At 41.5% G+C, this 19481-nt stretch overlaps 1 protein-coding gene across 2 annotated transcripts in view; it reads right to left on the bottom strand.

Annotated features, from left to right (window-relative positions):
- meis1b (Meis homeobox 1 b) overlaps nt 1–19481 on the bottom strand; it is a 77295-nt gene that overhangs the window by 53713 nt on the left and 4101 nt on the right. For both annotated transcript variants that reach the window (XM_085427386.1, XM_085427385.1), the window contains exons 4-7: nt 19355–19405; nt 18739–18789; nt 17450–17593; nt 8436–8547 (exon numbers count right to left, since the gene is read on the bottom strand). In XM_085427386.1, coding sequence (XP_085283512.1) covers nt 8436–8547; nt 17450–17593; nt 18739–18789; nt 19355–19405 — 358 coding nt within the window. The remainder of the gene's footprint in view (nt 1–8435; nt 8548–17449; nt 17594–18738; nt 18790–19354; nt 19406–19481) is intronic.

Here is a 19481-nt window from a genome sequence, read left to right as displayed (position 1 = left end):
AGAGTTTAAGGTCGTTTTCTGGGCCAGATATAATGTGTTGTGACACATAAGCGATGAGTTGCTGTGATTTTACTGTCAGACTCTCTGTGAACCACGATTAAGAACCGAGGCATGCTCTTGCTCCTAAGAGCTTGTTGGTGTGCGTTTGGTCCTGAATCTGCTGTGTTTGTGGGTCTCTGTATGATTTAATGCAATTTTGATCTGAACTGAAAACAGAAAACTGTAAGGAATGCACAACGTAAAGAAATTTATTTTGTCACCATTTAGATTCACTAGTTTCCCCTACACATGCACAGAAACACACAGACACACGTGCATGAGCGTGCTTTAACTTTTTCCCCATTCATTTGCATGACAAGTGCATTGCCACATTTCCACCAGTTTAGGTTTGCAAATCAAACATGAAAGGGGATATATACACACACATTTTCTATATATAGACAGATAGCGAGAGAAAAGAAAGAAAGATATCAATTTAACCAAAGTGGCATCTTTAAGGAACAGTGATACTACAATTGTGCAAATTATGGTGCTTTGCAAAAAATAAACCCAAAAGGAGTTCTCAATTGACACTTTTCAAACAAAATCTTGAATTTATGGGTGCTGATTCAAAACGATTTAAGTCTGAAAACTTGAGGCATGTGTGAAAAATCTCTCTCTTATATGAATTTAATTTCCTACCCACAGAAAAAATATTCCAGTCTTCCTCTTTTATATATTTAACTTTTCTTATCATAATCTCCCCACCCTGACACACAAGAGACACATACAAGGCAAAGAGGGGTGAGTAAATAGTATCTTTTAGCAAATACCAGTAATTAGATATAAGCATTTGGCATTCACGCCAGTCACAAATTAAAGAAGAGCCTTTCCTGTAAACAGACAGTGAGAATGTGTCTACATCATTAGTGTGCCACAATTATAACATGGGAGCTAAAGATACATTTCCCTCCCGCTTGCACTCCCTCTGTGGAACAAATGAAGTAGAACCCTTTTCTCTCTTGAAACGACAGCAAACTACATGATCTGACCTAAGTGCATTTGTCTGTGAAATGAGAGAGATAAAATGCAACACAGGCAACTTTAAAATAAATAAAAGCAACGCATTAAGTGAGCACTTTTTGTCTCATGTCATTTTAAAGACTTAAGCAGACCACATCCTGAACTAGCACAAAGACTGAGTGAAGGCACATAACAGCCAATGGAGTGAAGGGAAAGAGAAGCTAGTTGGTGTGCATGCAAGTGCACTTATGCACTTATGAATATGTATTTCATGTAAATTGTGAAAGACATATTGTGATGGTCTCTAGACTTTGCATTTCTTTGGTCATGCAAACATGGTCATATGTAACCAACAGACAGGCTGAGATTCAGACAAAGAGAAATATTTCTTCTCTTCTGTTTCTTTAAGTTAAGTCTCCATTAAATAAGACAGAAGCAGTGGTAGAAAAAAAATCAGTATGTACAAATATGAAACCAACACTCAGAAACACACAGCACACAATTCCCAGAGTCAAGGAGTCAAAAAGGTTCTGACATCTTATCAGAAAAGGTTTTATAACAATTACTTTATTACACACGAGACACATTTGTGCCAATAAAACAAAGATAGCGAAGCTGACTGACAAAGTAGACGATCATTTCACGTGTGAAACGATGCAGAGGGGAGGAGACGACTTTGTTTACCTATACCTCAGACCCTTGCTTCCTCACAAACTCAGCGGCTGTGTGACACCAGCCCTAATCCTAAAAGCAAACTGGCCTCTCACTGTGGGAACCTGATACAATTTCCTCTTTTTGAGGGGGGGAAAACTCCGGCCACTCTGAGTTTTCTTATTGCCTATGAGGCAATAAAAAGCCATCAAGGGCTATCATTTTCTGCAAGGCGAGTCATAACATGTTGGCCGACGCATCAGCCACTGAGATATAGCGAGGCTGTAAAGATCTCTGTGAATCCGAGAGAGGAAGGTTGTGATTGAACACCAAGAGGCCAAACATCTCTTTTCCCAGGTAACCACAGATAATAATGTTTATAATGCAGTAATCCAGTTTAGACTGAATAAACATAGCGACCAGCAACACTCAGTTGTTGAAGGATGTTTCCCCAAGGTGTTCTGTGATGCAATTACCCTTTATATAAGTCTTCCATGCATTAATTTTATTAAACAGAAACTTTAAGCTCATGTGACCCTGTAGATATGAAACTCTTTTTGACGCGTTAGCACATGCTTGCACACTTTCCTTTAACCTCCTATGGGACAAAGACAAGCTTAAGGTGGCACGGCCAAAACTTTTTCACCTCTGGACTGACTGAAGATTTTATTTGCTAGCAGTGGCATATTTTCCTCAATAGACTCCCAAACAGCACTCTGCATCATTTAACACACTAATCAGGGGTAACTGTTCTGCCCCTCTTTTTCACACAACAAAGCATCGAGATGGTTTCCCAGCATTCACCCTGAGAATCTCTCCCTTCCTCCTCATCGCACTCTCTCGTTTTGCTCCGTTTCTGTTCCTCGCTGTCTTTTTCTTCCACTTTCATCTTCTCCTCTTTTCCCTGTGTTCACGCTCTGAAGATATCAAAGACTGAATCCTGTTTATGTCTGCCAGCTACTGTACTTACACACCTCCAGTAATACGGACTACAGTCTAATCAAGGGAGCCACAAACCTTTTATCTACCCACAGAGCCTCACATTTAAACAGATTACCGGTAAAGCTGGACACCAGTAAGACAATTACCGGACCTAGGATCTTCCTCGATAACGTCTAGACAATGTCTAGACAATATATGCATTCACAAAATGAAATACAGTTTTTTTTAAGGTATGTCTATAAGTTCTTTAATATTGTTATGAATAATCTACAAATTTTGCATGAATGAATAAAATCACTGTGGGCCTGTGTTGTAAATACACTGTAACTGCCTTCCAGGACTTATTTATTAAAGTGCATCTGATTCCCTCAGTTATTAGTCTTTAGCTCATTATTGCAACAAAAAATTGAAAAGAAAAGTGCATTTATGAACTCCTGGAAGAGAAAAGAAAGTCGGGGAGGGGATTATTTCACACAGACACACAGAGTTCTCTCTTCCAGTCTACTGGACAATCGGACCAATTAATCAGTGACTCTGAGGGCACCACGTGAAGCTGAATGATTGGACGAGGAGAGCAGGCTGCTGATTGCCTGGCACCTCTGTCTATGTCCCTGTTTGCCCACCCCAGGACTGAAGACTGCCCAATGAGACAACAGAAAGCAGCAGCTCCTGTGTGGCCTGACCTTGTTGGAGGGCACAGAGATTGGAGAGTGAATAAATGGATAAATGAATGGATCACAACAACAGGAATATTCCACATTGATCAATGGGAATTTGCGGCCACTGGAGGTTATACGCAGTGATTAACAGCGAATGCAAGGATGATCTATTCATTCAAATACATATCAAACCAGCGAAGTTGACTATCCAAATGTTTTTAGAGCCACATCCTCAAGAAGTGGTAGGCCAAATGCCACATCCTTCACCAGGCTAATCCCAGCTGGGACTGGGCAAATGTTGCCTTCGTCAGTACTCGCAGTCTTCACAAAGATGACATCTATCTAATCATAATGTACAATAAGCATACAGGAATTTTAAAGTGAAAACTAGAAACATTAGTTTAAACATCAGCGTGTGCAAAATAGATGAACTGGTTTATTGGACTATGAAAACATTTTAGACTTGGTTTTACAGACTTTCGGTTGGTTACACAGAATAATATGAGCATAAATTAAATTATTCCAAATATACAAGCCAATTAAAAAAAAAAAAAAGAGCTAGGCATCACACAACATCCCTAAATCTCAGACTACTACTCAGACACATAAAATGCATGCAGACACCAACACATAGCCTTACAGGGAGCTATTTGTCTTGGCGCGGCACACTGTACTCTTTACAAACGGTCTGGGTAATTGGTGATACATATCTAATATCACCAGTCATCGCCTCACTCCCTGGATGTTTCTGACAAGCAGAGAAGGAAACCCTGTAGCTTTCAAAAACAGAGCAAACACTTTGCTCCGCTCCTCTGCTGAACTCACATACCACATCGCTGCAGCTGCCCAATTCAGTGCCTGAATGTTATTCTGTTTCCTTTGCACGCCAGACCCTCAGAGAAGCCAAGGGGTGTCCTCACAAATTCACACAGGCAAAGAGGAGTATTTTATACTGGGAGAAAATGAGAAGGCCCGCTCATGTCCATGAGGGACACCCCTCCATCGCAGGCATATATGATCTGCTAGGTTTTCCTCTGCCCTTCGAGCATTATACTTTTCACAGAAAAGCAAGATCCAAGGCTGCAGAAAAGCTTCTCCAGAGGGCTTCTGGGTATTAAACAAAGGAGCCTGTTGGTAGGAACTAGCGAGCAAACAGCTGGGCTAATAGAGCGGGACTAATTAACTACAGGGTCGCTCTCCGACTCTACTTGTCGATGCTTGCTGGATGTTTACAAAGACATCCCAGAGAAAGGGAGGAGAAAAATAAGAGGCTTTCTTCTTTGTCTGCTCTTTAGGGAGAAAGGAGACACCCAGGACTGATTTTAATGACATATGTGAAGCAAATGTGATCCTCCCTCCATTTTTTTTTTTAAACTGCCAATGGAATTTAGTGCTAAAAAATACCATCGGCATTGTGGTCAAAGCACAAACACCATAACTAAGAACGCAGCATGTGAGCATTGTCACCACACGCAAAAATAAAAAAGGGTTGTTTTTTTTCACATTGTCACTGTGGCACTGAGAGCACTGCAAAACATCTGCTGGTTTAAGAGTTATTATTAACTAGCTTATTATTAAAAGTACATTATATAATTATCATTTAATTTGCTTTGTGAAAAATATTTTTCCCACAAATGAATTCAACAAGATTCACATGGTGAACACCAACTTTATATAATGCAAATCCCTTCTCATGAGTCTTACACTGTTGAATCTGGGAACGAGTACACTTCCGGATAGAGAGAAATTTTTATACCAGTGGCCAGTGAACCCTTAAGAAAAGAGGAAAGAGTGAAGCATGTGTTTGTCACAGGAATAGCCTCAGAAAAAAAGAGAGAGAGGAGAGTTCACTAGTTAAAGGCTCTCAAACAGACAGCATCGCTCTTTTGCTCCACTATAGGAGGAGGATTAAGAAGAGATGAACGTGGGGTAGACGATAAGAAGACCAGATACAAGGAATTATACAAAGATTGAGTGCTAAAGGAGGTATAGAAAGTGTGAGGACATGGACTGATGTACTTGAAAGAAATGGAGTAAAGGAGGTGAGTTGAAGGATAGATGAAATGAAAATGGAGGGAATGAGCAAAGAAGAGAAAGATGGCCATTAGCTGTGCAGCTCTACAGGCAGTGGGGAAGAAAGAGACATGAGAGAGAAAGGTCAGTGAGAAAGCAATCTGTAAAAGGTAGAAAGGAGGAAAAGGTAAAGGAAAGGGATCAGAAATAACAGAGAAACAAAGAAGTGATCAAAGAGAAAAGGAAGAAAAAAGGTTAAAGAAAGGTGCAAAAGGAAGTGGAAATAAAGTGAAAATTGAGAAATGGGGCAGATTGAATAAATGAGTGTAAAAATCTGAAAAATTGTATTATTCACGGAGAAAGAAATAGCAACAGAAGAAAAGATAAGCAAAAAGCATTGCAAAATGTACAACACAGAGGGAAAACAGAGCTGTGAAAAATGTAAGAGGGAATGATGGGGAAGAATTAGAGCGCCAAAGGAACAAAGAGAGGTGAGAGAACGGGAAAGAAGAAGGATAAACAAAGGTGGTGTTTTAGAGCGAGTGGGAGGCAAGGAAGAAAAAAAGAGGGAGGAGAGAGAGAAAAACATAAGGATACACAAGGAGGGAGAGAGAAACCGACTGACAGTAAAATGAAAGAGAGACAGGAGAGTAGGTGGGAGACAAGGGAAAACTGGAGAAGAGAGGGAGGATGTTGAGATGAAAGAGAGAGGGGGGGTGAAGCTGTTGGGGAGAGAGAGTGAGTAAAGTGCCAAACAGATAAATAACCAGCTTACTGGGATTACCAAGTGACTGACACAGAATTTGCCAGAGCCAATATGACGTGGCACTGATAGCTCTTAACCCATATAAACCTGAAACTGGTCCAAGATGTCCTCCAGTATTTACTGTTGTCACTGCATTCTAATGCTCACCACTGTGTGTGTGCTACATACATGTGGACTTACATATACGGGCACATAGCAGGAGAGTTGTCAGCTTTGAAAAGACATTATTAGAGCTGGTTAAACGTTACCTGGATAAAAAATACACATTAAGTAAAAATGCACAACATGTCCAAATGAATGCAGACATGTTATCGTCCCTACGAGTTCTCCAACTAAACAGTAGAACTTGATTGTGCCTCGAATCTCAAACAATTGATTATAAGTATTCCTGAAAGGACATATAGGAGTGCTTTCACTTCAAACAAGCAAAAACAAGACTGACAAGTTGTAACAAGGAAAAAAACAACAACAACTAAACACATTAAAAAGGCTGGCACAGTCATACTTAGCTATTCTGCAATTTTATATGTATTTATTCACATGGATGTGTGACATCACTCTGCTTTAAAAACTATATATCATAATAGCACTTTGCACCATCAACCTCTGGAGGTTTTTTCTGAGGAAAGAAGTTTCCATTCTTGAAATGCCAATGGGCTAAAACTAGAATCACATGCTGTAACAGCCTCCACTTTTTCCAAGAGCCTCTCCACCAAACCTTGATGGAGTTTTATACAGTTTGATGTGTCTTATTGCACCTCCTGGTTAAATAGAATAAATAAAATGCTAGCAATCATGTTTGACGGCCTCATACACATATACATGCATGATGTTTAGCTGCCATTGTGCAACACTTGGACGAATCAAAGCACATCATTCATTTTGCTGAAGCACATACACATTCTCACACACACAACACACCCTGCATTATACTCTGTAATTACTTTAATAACAAACAAAAATCTGCAACAGCCTGGAAAAGGAGTTGGGGAAACAGATATGAAGGGATAGAGGGTGATGCGAGAGAGTCAGAGAAGGTGGGCAGACATAAGGAGCGGGTCTATAATTGGAAAGATGTGAAAAATGAAGTGTCAGTTTGGTCAATAGAGGGCAAAGGTCACAGAAGCAGGAGCCCAAACTCTGCACAGAGCACACTCATTAGAGCGACCAATCAGATCTTGCCTGGTTGCCCCAGACCATTACTCATCACAGGCAGAGGAGTGCACACACATTTCCACAATATCTCTTCGTCTTCCCCCGTTTTACTGTAATTTCACTCTTATTGTATCAATTTGGTCTCCTCCTCCATATTATTTCAATTTTGTCTCAACTCGTGTCTGACCTCTCAGTCCTGAGCATTACTGAAGAGGGAGAGTCAAGCGCATACATATACAAGACAGAAAATGTGCCCGAATTAAAAAAAAATAAAAAAAGGAGAGACAACAAGACCAAGTGTGAGACAGACTGAGACAAAGAGAGACAGAGTATGTGTGTGTGTGTGTGTGTGTGTGTGTGTGTGTGTGTGTGTGTGTGTGTGTGTTGACTATATAAATGGCTGCTCGTTGGAGTGGAAGGCATGGCGGCGCTCTCTGCTCCCACCCAGGCTCTGCCTCCTGGCACTGGCAACCCTGCAAACTGCTCGCCTTGACATCGCCTTCAATAATATATGAAGTTGCTTTTTTGACTACAGTTTGTTTGCAGCGCCTTCCCACCGCCACCATTTTCCCACTGCTGCCTCTCTCTCACAGCCTCTTTAACACACTCAGAGGCACACACATATTTTCTGATTGCATGTAGATATCCAACTCTGGCAGATTTGTCCAGTGGAAGGGAGAGTATGTATTGGAAGTGTATGCACAATAACAATAAAAAAAATAGGATTAAATTATGATGTTTTACATGCAATATTCTTCCAGATTAGTTCAGAATAGAAGCGGCATGAATCCAAAGACTGTTGTAAATATAAGTAACCTCTAATAAAGGTCTCAAGCTTCACAGCATAAGTTATTTTAACAAGTTATTAATGTGGGGGATTTTACACTCTCTAAACACTTTCAAGTGCATGAATTCCCAAAGAGAGGAGCGTAAAGCAAAAACAAAAAAGTTGCTGCACTCAGGTAAAGACTATCTACCAAAATATGTCTACACTGTTTATGTGTTCCTATGCAAAATAAAAATCCCTACTAGATCCCAGAGGAGCTTTCACATACTTGACCGTGACCTCTGACCCCTCTGTGAGTTCTGTTGCAAAAACCAATCCCCTTTCCAAATACTCTGAATCAGCCTCTCTCACTTCGTCCTCACACATAATAAAGTTTTCTCTGACGGATGTCGTATAATATACTCTGCATCTTGGTCAACACATAAACGGTGCCCCTGTCCTCTGTCACATGATCTCTTACCTTGTTCGCTGCTGTTGTCACCACTGTGCGATGTGTGTCCCCCGCTGGATGGTCCCGGCGTGCCTCCAGAGCGCGTGGACGCCGTGTCATCGTGATCTCTGTTCCAGGACGTCTGAGAAAAGGAGAGACAAAATCGAAAGGTTAATCAGCTAATCGAATACTCAACTTTCACTGATTTAAAATTTCATTATCATCTTTTGAAAGCTCTGGTCTAGATGTAATGTCCATTACATTCAAGAGAGCCAGTCAAACTCAAATGAAATCAATCTCTGCCAACTCTCAGCCCAGTCATCCAGTGTGTGTGAGGCCCTGCAACAGTCTTATGGAATAAGGATTATTGGGGCTTGATAAAGAGAAAAGCTCAGACAAATAGAAAGTGAACATGTTGTATTAGTTCCCAGCTTTCTGAGGCATGCAATCTGCGGCTGCCTCCATTTGGCTCAAACCACTAGCAGATGAAAATACAAAACAGCTACAACTTAAGATAGGCTTCAGCAAGCGCCAGGGAGTGATGTCATCCGAGCAGAGTGGAGAAAGAGGGAGAGAGAGAGCGCGAGGTAAATAACTCAAAGTATTGCTACATAAGTATAATTCCTCCCTTTTGTCCAAAAGGGAAAGGGGGGGAAAATGGATGACCAGTCCCACTAATGTTGAATTAAACTTCATCTGAGGCAGCAGAGCCAAGACTGGGACATAATCAAATAAGCTAAAGTTTCCCACAGTTGAGCAAAAAAAAAAAAATAGAAACAAAAGTATTGCATGACAAACCAAACTAAGGCTGATTTTAAAGAAATGAAAAAGTCTAAGCAACGCAAAAGTATAAAAACGCATTCCTTTTTCTATAAGTTTTTTTTTTTAAATAGATAAACTTGACTGACAGCAGACTAAGATTCATTTTACTCTTACTAGTTTGTGTCATCAAAACACAAGCAGCTGACTAGACAGAGAGACTCAGGAGACAGGGTTTTATTTATATATAGTTATTTGTGCGTGTGTCTTAGGCCAGATGAGTGTCAGCTGCACACTGGATGGTAGAGAGCTAATGGCCCAGAAAGAAGTAAAAACCGAAGTCACACACACACACACACACACACACACACACACACACACACACACACACACACACACACACACACACACACACACACACACACACAATATTGTCCACAGATGCAGGCAGACAAAAAATAGAGGAGTCAAGTTTTCTCCCATATATACAGGTCCGATGCTTACAAACAGACATACACTCTGCATACAGCCTGCAAAGAAAACACAGAAATCTCACCCTGCCCCATACAAAGCTGCTGCATACTATTGAAACTAAACCAGATGTTACTTCTTATCTCTGAGTGCCTCTGAAAAGCAACATTAGCGCTGAGGACAGGAGAGAAAGAGACTTCAGAATAGAAGGAAATGGAATCTAATGTGTTATCACACACAGTTTGCTATCACAAAAAAACAACGCAACAAACAAAACACACGCAGACAAACACTTATCGAGCCTCCTCTACCGCCTGCATGAGCCTATCTTTGCTCGGTGAAATCAAATGAAGGAGATATCAAGGGGCAATGTGGTGTTTGCATCACGCTTTTAGGGCTTTGCGACGAAATGACTGATAGAAACCCACACGGAGGAAGCAAGGAAGGAGACGAGAGGAGCACACTGGGGAACAACTGGTTTCAATTGGGACACTACAATTGGCTCTGCCGCAGCAAGAGGGTTTCAAGTTGAGTTTAGCATTATAAAAAGGCAGACACTAATTCATGACTCAGGTTTGTTTTAAACAAAATATAGAAGGAATAGAATAACAGAAAAGAAAAGAAAAGTCAGCAAATTCAACACATTTGGGGTCTGTTAGAGCTCTTTTGATGTTCCTGGGCTATGAAATTATATTCCAGTGCTTACATGGACAATATAATTGTTGTTTTCCAAATTAGGCTTTGAGGCTTTGCAATAAAGAGGGGAGTCACTGCACAAAGGCATGACTAGGATGGCGACTGGTTAGATAAACGCTGATTTTAACAGGGATAAGATACCAAAAAGATCCCTTCTCCACCTCTTACAAATTCTTTTTTGCCGACCGTAGAACATTGAAAAATGAAACACCCGTGCATGACCAAGTTAACTCCAGAGAACATCAGAAGTGAGGTAATCCAGACCACATGCTCAGCGAGAAAAAACTTAACTCCGGCTTTTGCCATTTTTTTTCAAAAGTGAAGCATTTAAAATATGAGCAGAACTTGTTTATTCAGAGCGCAATGAAAAAGAATAGTACAGTACCCCAGGGATGTCGAACAGCAAGTATTAAAAACCCAAGAGCCTCAGCTTGCAAAAAGGATATTTCCCCCCCCCATGTTCTTTTTTTGTTAATTCTATAACAAATTCCATTTGAAAATATAATTAGAAAGTGGAGGCGGAAATGGCAAACTACTGCATTAGCTGTAATTGAACAAAAGAGCGCTTTGCCTGCTGGGAGGTGGCCACTGAGGCCCCACGGGAAACGGGGCGGGGCTGAGACAGGACCTGGTGGCATCTCCGCGGGGATGAGGAGTTTATTTATAATCGCAGGCCGCGCTTGGATGGAAAGGGCTTAGCACTGATCTAACACACAATTATTGCACACACGGCTGAAAACACACAACCAACAAACACTCGTAGCAGTGCGCACAGGTCATGCAGTGCATTTGCACACACACCCAGTCACAAGTAAATTTTTTTTGATCACTTGGTTTGTGTGCACACACACACACACACACACACTCACAAACACGCTTTTCATTTACCTTATACAAACACATCACATCGCTGCCATACCCACAGCCTCTATTTAACAAAAGCACACACCTTGACCGCAAGACACAGGGAAACAAAACAATACACACCCTGTGCCAACAAGACTACGGCACACAATAAAGATCTTCACCTTCAAAATATGGGGTATGTAAATTTTCAAGATGAATAGATGCATAAATAGAAAGCTTGAGGTAGTGGAAAGAAGGAGAAACTTGTCCTTCTGCACACATAGCAGCACGCTTGATTTATTCTGTCCCTTAATGAGCCGCCATAGTCTCTCACTACCTCTCCGTTCCCCTCTCTTTAACTCTTCCCTTTACCCACCGTCTCCTGTGCAGGATGCACATTAATTCAATGCTTAATTGTTTAGTAAATTCAATTTTCCACATTCTATTCTGCCTATCTTTAGGTAAAGTTCTTAAATCGGTGCCGCCAAGCTGTGGGAACCCTGTTTTTGAGCCATGCATACCTTTTTTTTTATTACCATTTTTCTTCCCTACACCACCCTAATTCGCCATGAAAAGATTTTCCTTGCTGGAAATTCTGATTCCACTATGATCGGTGAGGCATTCCAATCCAATGCATTCTCATTGTGCCGTGTCTTAGATGCAAGAGGGGCTTCCCTTTCTGGCTGTGCCAGGCCCCATATCATACAAGCACTCATGCAAGAAATGTTGCCTTGCCAATTCATTTGCAATAATAAAGAAAACGGTTAAGGTTGTTCTGCTTTGCCCCCCCACCTACGCTTCTCCCTTTCTTCACTCTGAAATATCTTTTGTGATGATATGGATATTTACTTTTCACTCTGTGCCAGTGAGCGTGCGGAAATAATCATATGTGCATACTTACAGGCACAGACATAAATATCCAAATAACCCCCCACACATACACTCTTCACTGGTGGTACATCTGAATCAAAGATGACAGTTGAGCTACTCCATCCCCCAGAATTCTTTGGTGCATCTACTCTCTGTGGTAGTTTTCTTTAACACCATTTTTGACCTTTGCAACAGCACTGCTTTCTCAAGTTGAAACCGGCGAGAATGCCATGTGTTGCAGCAGCAAGATGGCATGCAATAACTCCAGACACATTCTGCCACTCAGCTGAATGCTGGTGGGAAAGCTGTAAGTGAAAGGGGCTGAAAGGCCAGCTATTGTAAACTCTTGTTTACTTTGCTCTTCACTGTAACTAGATAAAGCAGGACCTGCCTCTCTGATAACCTGCCAGGCAAGTGCTTGCCCGACTACTTCGGTTTTCTGTGCTCTCTCCACCCCTCTCCTCCCCTTGTTGCAATATTACTGCTTCCAAAATGAAAAGAGGGGCTGATAATGGTATGCGTGTGGAAAAAAAAAAAGGGGGGGGGGGGGGTGTAGAGAGAAAAGACCCCTCACTCCCTCCCATTCTGTTCAACACTCCCCCTTCCTCCCTAACTCTTCACAATAGACAAAGAAAGAAGAAATAACCTTATAATTGCTAAAGGGGGTGAGGGAGAAAACTGGATTTGGTCTCTTGAGTAAGTAAAGTATGCTACACTCAATAGCCGTCAGGTACTCTTCAAACGGCTTTTTAAAACCGGTGGGTTAACCTCATAGAGACAACCAAAGATAATTACATGTTTAAGATAATTACCAGAGCTTTCAAAGTCCATTTAGATGACACTCGTGGAAACTGACAAACTGATTTCCCTTCCTCTGTGGCCTCTTCTACTGCAGCTCTTACTATAGACTCCTTGGTTACCCTCTATGAGCTGAAATCCAAACAAAAACATTAGCTCAAGTGCTTTCCCCTCTCCACGCCATCGAACCCCAAACAAAGCAATGGAAAGGTGGGCATTATTAGTTAACGACACGTTTTGCTGTGGTTTCTTCGTTAGCCTAGCCTGACTTGGAGCCACTGCGCTGGGATGTTCTCGGTGGATTCCTTGGAGACGGGTTGTTTGTGATGGTGGCCATTGTCAGAGGCTTGCAGGGGGTTAAGGGGGAGAGGAACTTTCCATTAGCTAAGTACACATGTGTTAAGCCAGGTTATTGTTTACTTAGCCAAAGAAACCACAGCAGGCCTCAGGGACAGACATGGCCGCCCATCATAAGTAACAGCAGACACAAACCAAAAACTTTATTTGTAACTGGGAAATTCTGACTATCATAGTGTGTCTGTGACACAGTGAGGCCGCACTAAGCACTAGTTTTAAAAACAACTCATAAATCAACTTTAAAAAAAAAAGGCCATAACACCAAAAAAAAAAAACATATGCACTTTAGATGTGTGAAAAAAATTATGAAGGCATGAGAGAGGCTCCTGACATTCTAGTTCTTTGAAGTTACTTCAGTCTTGAGTTGCTCAATCATAATCACCCCTACTTGCTATTCCACCACAATTATAAAGAGGCTAAGAAACACACAAGTCACGTGGTCACCTCTTTGTATCACTTGTTGAATCCCCAACAGCCGCCCTGCATTCACTACCGAATGGAAGAAAAGGGGGAGTTTAGGCAAAGGGGGAGTAGAGGAGAGAAGGGGTGAGTGGGGGTCAAACCTCTCTTCTATTCAACTACAAAAGCTGCTATTACCAACAATCACTACAATGATTCAAAAGTTTGTATTAAGAACAGCAGTGTGCCACTGTAGGAGAGAGAGGGGGATGAAAAAAACAGAGCGAGTGTGTGCGCCTGTTAAGTCGGGTGAAACTCGATCCATACTTCAACGAGAAGCGGATAGATTAGCGATAGCGGTGTACTGATTAGGAAAATAGTGGCTGACCCTGGCAGTCATGGTTTCCATTGAGCTAGGAGTGGGGAGGGAGCAGGGGTCACTCTTTGACCGCCAGAGTTACCTAAACCAACACTGCTGGGTCTCACTGACCTGGAAACCCGTACTTGTATGGCATAACAGTGCCAATTGTTGGGAAAAAGATACCGCGATAGCGCTATCAGGAGCAAATTCTTACACAGTGACCACAACACAAAGCTCAAACAAGCCGGGTTTGTTTAGAAAAGATTGTGCAGGTTAGAAGCACAACAGCAACGGGTCCCTAATGTATACTGTAGATGTTATTTCAGATTGCAGCCAATTTCACCTTATTTTCACATTATTTCAACTTCTCAGGAAAAGACTCAGCATTCATAATCAAAGAAAAAGTCAGGCAGTAAATATTTTTAAAAGGAAATTTCAATTATTTCCAGTCCCACTTCAGCCTGCATAGCTCAATCAAGTAGAGGAGCTCTTGAGATTTGTAGTGAGTCCTCATCACTATTAGTACTGTTGTCCTCTACAGCAGAAAGCCTGGGCCCTCAGAGTTCATTAGCAAATTGCTACACCCCTCCCCATACGCTCTGTGCAATTAAAGGCAAATGTGTAAATGACGTACAGCAGCGCAGAAATACCTCCCCACTTCTTTAGACTGAGGTGAATGTGTGTGCCAGGCAAATAGGGACACAATCAGCAGAGTAACTCTTGCCATATTTTCACAGCAAGAAGAAGATTGAGACAGACGCGGCAATATTCGCGATCACATTAAAGGCCTGCACGAAATTAACTTCTTGTGTTTTTTATGTCTGCATACTGATTAGCTCAAAGTAGATCTAATGGGGCAAAAACATTCAGCTCAAAGGGAGGAAATCAACGTGAATGTGGTGGAAAGCTCTCCAGAGACCAGCAAGGAAAGAGTTAAGAAAGTCCAACTGGTGCTAACCAGTCACTCCACTCACATAGCACCTGAGGGGGGTGCTGCATTTATCAAGCCAGTCTGAACACACACACACGCGTGCGCACACAGCAGCACACGCACAAATACACACATATATATATACACGCACAGAGCGTGTGCCTGCGCACACACACCCACACCGAAAGACACACACAAACATAGGAGGGTATGCCCAAACTGGCTGGGCTGCATTCACAAGCCAGTGCAGAGCCTCTGACTTTTTCACCTCTCAGCTATGCTCTGCTTTCTTTTGAAAGAGGCGCTCGGTGTCCTTTCATATTTCCTCACATAGGCAGGAAAACAAAAAAAGGAAAAAAAAATGTAAAGACATGTAAAGAATATTCAGAAAAATCACTGTTATGACGCAAGGGTACATAATGCAGCAAGAAAGTCAGCGTTGTTGAATTGTTGAGTTTAATAAATTCAAAGTAGTTTTTTCCTCTGACATTTTTTTCCTCTGCTACAGTCGCCTCACTGGAATAAATTGGTTTATGAATAAATGAGCCTGCTTTCTCCATCTTGTTAACATTGTTCTTTTGTGCAAATTCTCAGCATTTTTTTCCAGTCCACTTCAACTTTATGCCCGAGGGCATATATTAAAAATACATATGGAAAGAGATAATGCACACACAATGCAAATCCGTTAAGGATGTCACCACCTAACAACTGCAGATAAGATGCCACACAAAAATAGCCCATAAAAAATTTTAAAAAAAATATATTCTGCCACAAGTAAGTCATGAAGTGCAGTGCCATTGGATTGACAATGTAAGTATTCAGCGGTGAGAGGCATGCACCCTCTGCCTGTTTGGATATGCTCATTTACACACAGACTGCTCTTGTGGACAGTCTCCACATTAGGCCATCCTACCAGAACATCAGCCCATCCCTCAGTATTACAAATCTGTCAAAAAAGTTTGCTCTGTGTTTTAATACAAACTGTGCCTGTAGGTCATTTTTTACGATTCTTTCAGTGTAAACATAAGCTTGTATGGTTTTGGCCTGAATTGGCTATATGTAGGCAACCGTCATTATATTAAAATAGGCCACGTCTTCATCTTACAGTCAATTAAAGATCTGCATCAGTGCCGCAAGCACAACATCATTTTCTTCATATACCTAGAATCCCAAGGGTTTTAACACACTATTTCAATATCTATATACCATAAGGCTTCATTCCATGTTCTGACCTATCTATAAAAAATTTGACAACTGAATCCCTGAGAGAATACAACAGGCTGTTTAAAGAGACACTTAAAAGCACAAGTGGTGTCTGTGTTATTTAATTCTGTTCCTGGATTAAATGAAGTATTATCTTCTGGGTGATCTTTCTCATTTCCATAATCAGACATAAGGGCCAGGGATGGAGTAGTGCATGCGCAGCAGAGTGAGGCTCTTCCCAGTTGGGCCCCAATCGGCTCCCAGTCCTCCCATTCAGCACAGAACATAAAAGCCGCTGGCTGTCTCTCTCTTCTGAGACCAGCCACTCAACCATATGGAAGTCCGCGGATTTAAATTATTTAGCCTAATCGCTTCATTACTTTTTATGTCGGACTATCCAACTAATCCCTTTAATTTGGACACTTGATTCCCCCTCCCCCGCGCTGTCTATAGGTTATTGCCGCCACACTCCGAAGTAATTTCTTAAAACTCTGGTATAACTTAGCGAAACGTGCATGCAGCCGGCTTTCCTGCATACAGGGCGTGAGCTATTAATGGCCGCAAGTCCAGATTTGCATAGTTATAATGATCGGTTGCTGTTATCATTATTTAACGGCAGTGTAAGGACCATTAGGGTCATGCCTGTGCGCACACTACAATGTCCCCGGAGTGCAAACAGTCAGTGAAGCACATAATGAAGGCTGTGGTTATCTCTGATATCTGCACAAAAGGAAACACTTCTTAATCTACCTTTAATGCCCCCTGCTTCTATAGCTTTCGAAAATAAACCGTCTTATTGGCGCTGAATCTGTGCGCTCTGAGCGAAACAAAAGAGGGGGAGAGGAGGGGTCTCGATAAGCAGTGTGCACTCATGTCTAAGGAAAAATACTGACAAGACGCGAAATGAACCGTGAACTCTAGCTACAGTGGAGAAACCAAGGCATCTAAACCACAGTGTGCAGCCCATGCTGCTGCTGCTCTCTTCTGGGCTGCAAAACAGAGAGGAGCTGATAAGGCTTTAGGTTCAAAAAGAGAAAGAGAGAAGAGCGGGAGAAATGGAGAGAGGAACTAAATTAAAATCGACATGGAACAGGTCAAGTTTATGGCGATGCTTTTTCAAGCTAATCTTCCCAGGTCGGTTCCGGGTTCAAGTCTTAATGGGCCAATAATAGCAACATTATTCCGATTTTTCTTTTCTTTTTTCATTCCGAAGGATGGAATGGAAACCGTCTTTAATCATATGCAAATAGCAGCGCAGCACAGTAGTGACCCAGAATAGCTAAATGGCCAGCAGGGAGAACGCGCGCGTGCGCACACACACGCACACACACACGCGCAGATGGAGAGATGTACCTGATCAAGGGCCACCGATCTCGTGATTTCCTCGCTGTCTGATTTGGAACCGCCCTCCCTGTCGTCTATGACCAAGTCGATGGGCATCTTGCCTTTCAAGCAGCTGATGTACCGGTGACAGAAATTATCACACAGCTCGTGCACCTAAAGGGAGAAAGAAGGCAGAGGTGTTACACACTCACCCAAACTACACGACAGTGCCATGCGCAACCACGACACCGATTCGAAGCGCAAAAGTGCCCCGAAGGCTTTTTGTGCATTTTGACACAGCTAAAAATTATATTTGTGAATCTGTATTTAAACGTTATAGACGTATATATAAACTTTCTTTTAAACTTATGTTTACGGGTTTATATTAACTTATTGTTAATTTTCTTTCGTCTGTAAAAACTGAAAGATCACTTTGGATTCAGGGTAAGGTTCCCGCGCCTTTTGTGGCAGTGGACTGTCCTGCATGGAATAGTCAACTTCATTTTTTTTTCTCCTCTCAAAATAGAGATATCGTCGAAAATTGACAGTGACAAGAGGGCTCTGAGGCTACAACGCACTCAACACCCGTGTTAAATTCATCATCAGTGCCCTGGGTTGTGGCCATTAGAGGAGGGTGACCCGCTTGACTGACATTTAAGGTAAACTGTTTAATTTCATCAACTTATTATATTATCACTGCCAATGTGACGCATCCGACTGCTTGAGAAACAAACAGAAAAAGGATAAACGCATGCGCAAAAAATGCTACTTCAAACTTTATTTAGGCTACTGAGTTTATATGTACAGAATATATAGCTTTCCGTAGAGAAGCAAGATCTGTAGGGAAAGAAGTGCATGCACGGAGATAAGTTTAAAAACGAAAACTTTTTAACAGTTTTGATTATGTTTGAGAATGTCAACGTTTAGGCTAAAGTTGGCTTTAGAGGCTATCGCAGTCCATCTGAAACGAAGACAAATCAGAGTTTTACACCCACTACTGCCTCTATCCACAGATGGTTGCCTGGGGCCTTTTGCCCTCCACAAAGAATCATTTTTTTTAAACCCGCAAAATTCGCCTATATGTTTCACCTTGCACGCAATTTCTGCCAGCATTAAACTTCATTAAAACATGGGAGAGACTGGGCACAGAGATATCTGTTCCAGTTGTAACAGCTTGCGTCGTGATTAAACGCGGAAGAGAAATGGCCCCATGATTGATTTTGACGCTAATTATAACCGACTAGCAAAAATACATTTATGCAAATACAGCCCATAGGTCTGAAGTGGCACAGTGGACAGAAATGGCGAGAGAATATTACCTTCTCCAGCTCCAGAAGATGAAATCGTAAAACTTGAATGGCTTGAATCATCTGAAAAATTAAAATAACAATAAAAAATGAGCTGTTCACATCTCTTGATATTAAACAGACGCGTTTTTCTCAATACAAGTAACTGTAGATGAGGAAAATATTCATGTGAATGGATTTTATGTGGAACTGATATTAAACTTGGATGTTATTGCAATATGGAGAGCAGGCGTACAGTACAGACTGAAGCTGCAATAAGCCTCAGAGTCAGAGATCTATTAGTCACCAACTAGTCGAGGGGAAGCGTTACTCTAACATTACATTTAAAGTATCAAACTGAACAAAGTGGAAAGACTGAATAGAATAAGTTTCCAGGCAGGGTTCAAAGGTGTGTGACAGCTGTCTGACAGCAGCCCTTCATCTGCAGATACAACCGGGGGCCATCATGATATCAAACAGCCCAAAAAAAGGGATATCAGCTGCAATCCTGCTTTAACTTTTCAGCACCACGTGGCTGCCTGACACAGATGAAAAGCCCGCCACATCCAAACAACAGCTGGCATATTCAAAAATGCAGTACGAAAATGCAGAAAATGTCATTTGTGCAATAATAAAATATAGAGCTTACCAGATTATCCAATTCTGGATTCGATGAAAATAAAGGTTTTTCTGCCCGAATCTAAAACCCAAAACATTTCTTTATAAAATATATGAATAGAAAACGTCACACTGATATTTTTAACATATAATGTAAT

The sequence above is a fragment of the Rhamphochromis longiceps genome, linkage group LG13 (assembly GCF_057381845.1).
Source record: "Rhamphochromis longiceps isolate RC_006_pf linkage group LG13, R_longiceps_female_GT1.1, whole genome shotgun sequence".
NCBI classification, from domain to species: domain Eukaryota; kingdom Metazoa; phylum Chordata; class Actinopteri; order Cichliformes; family Cichlidae; genus Rhamphochromis; species Rhamphochromis longiceps.
The sequence above is the reverse complement of the archived record's forward strand: the minus strand, read 5'-3'. Positions and strand labels throughout refer to the sequence as shown.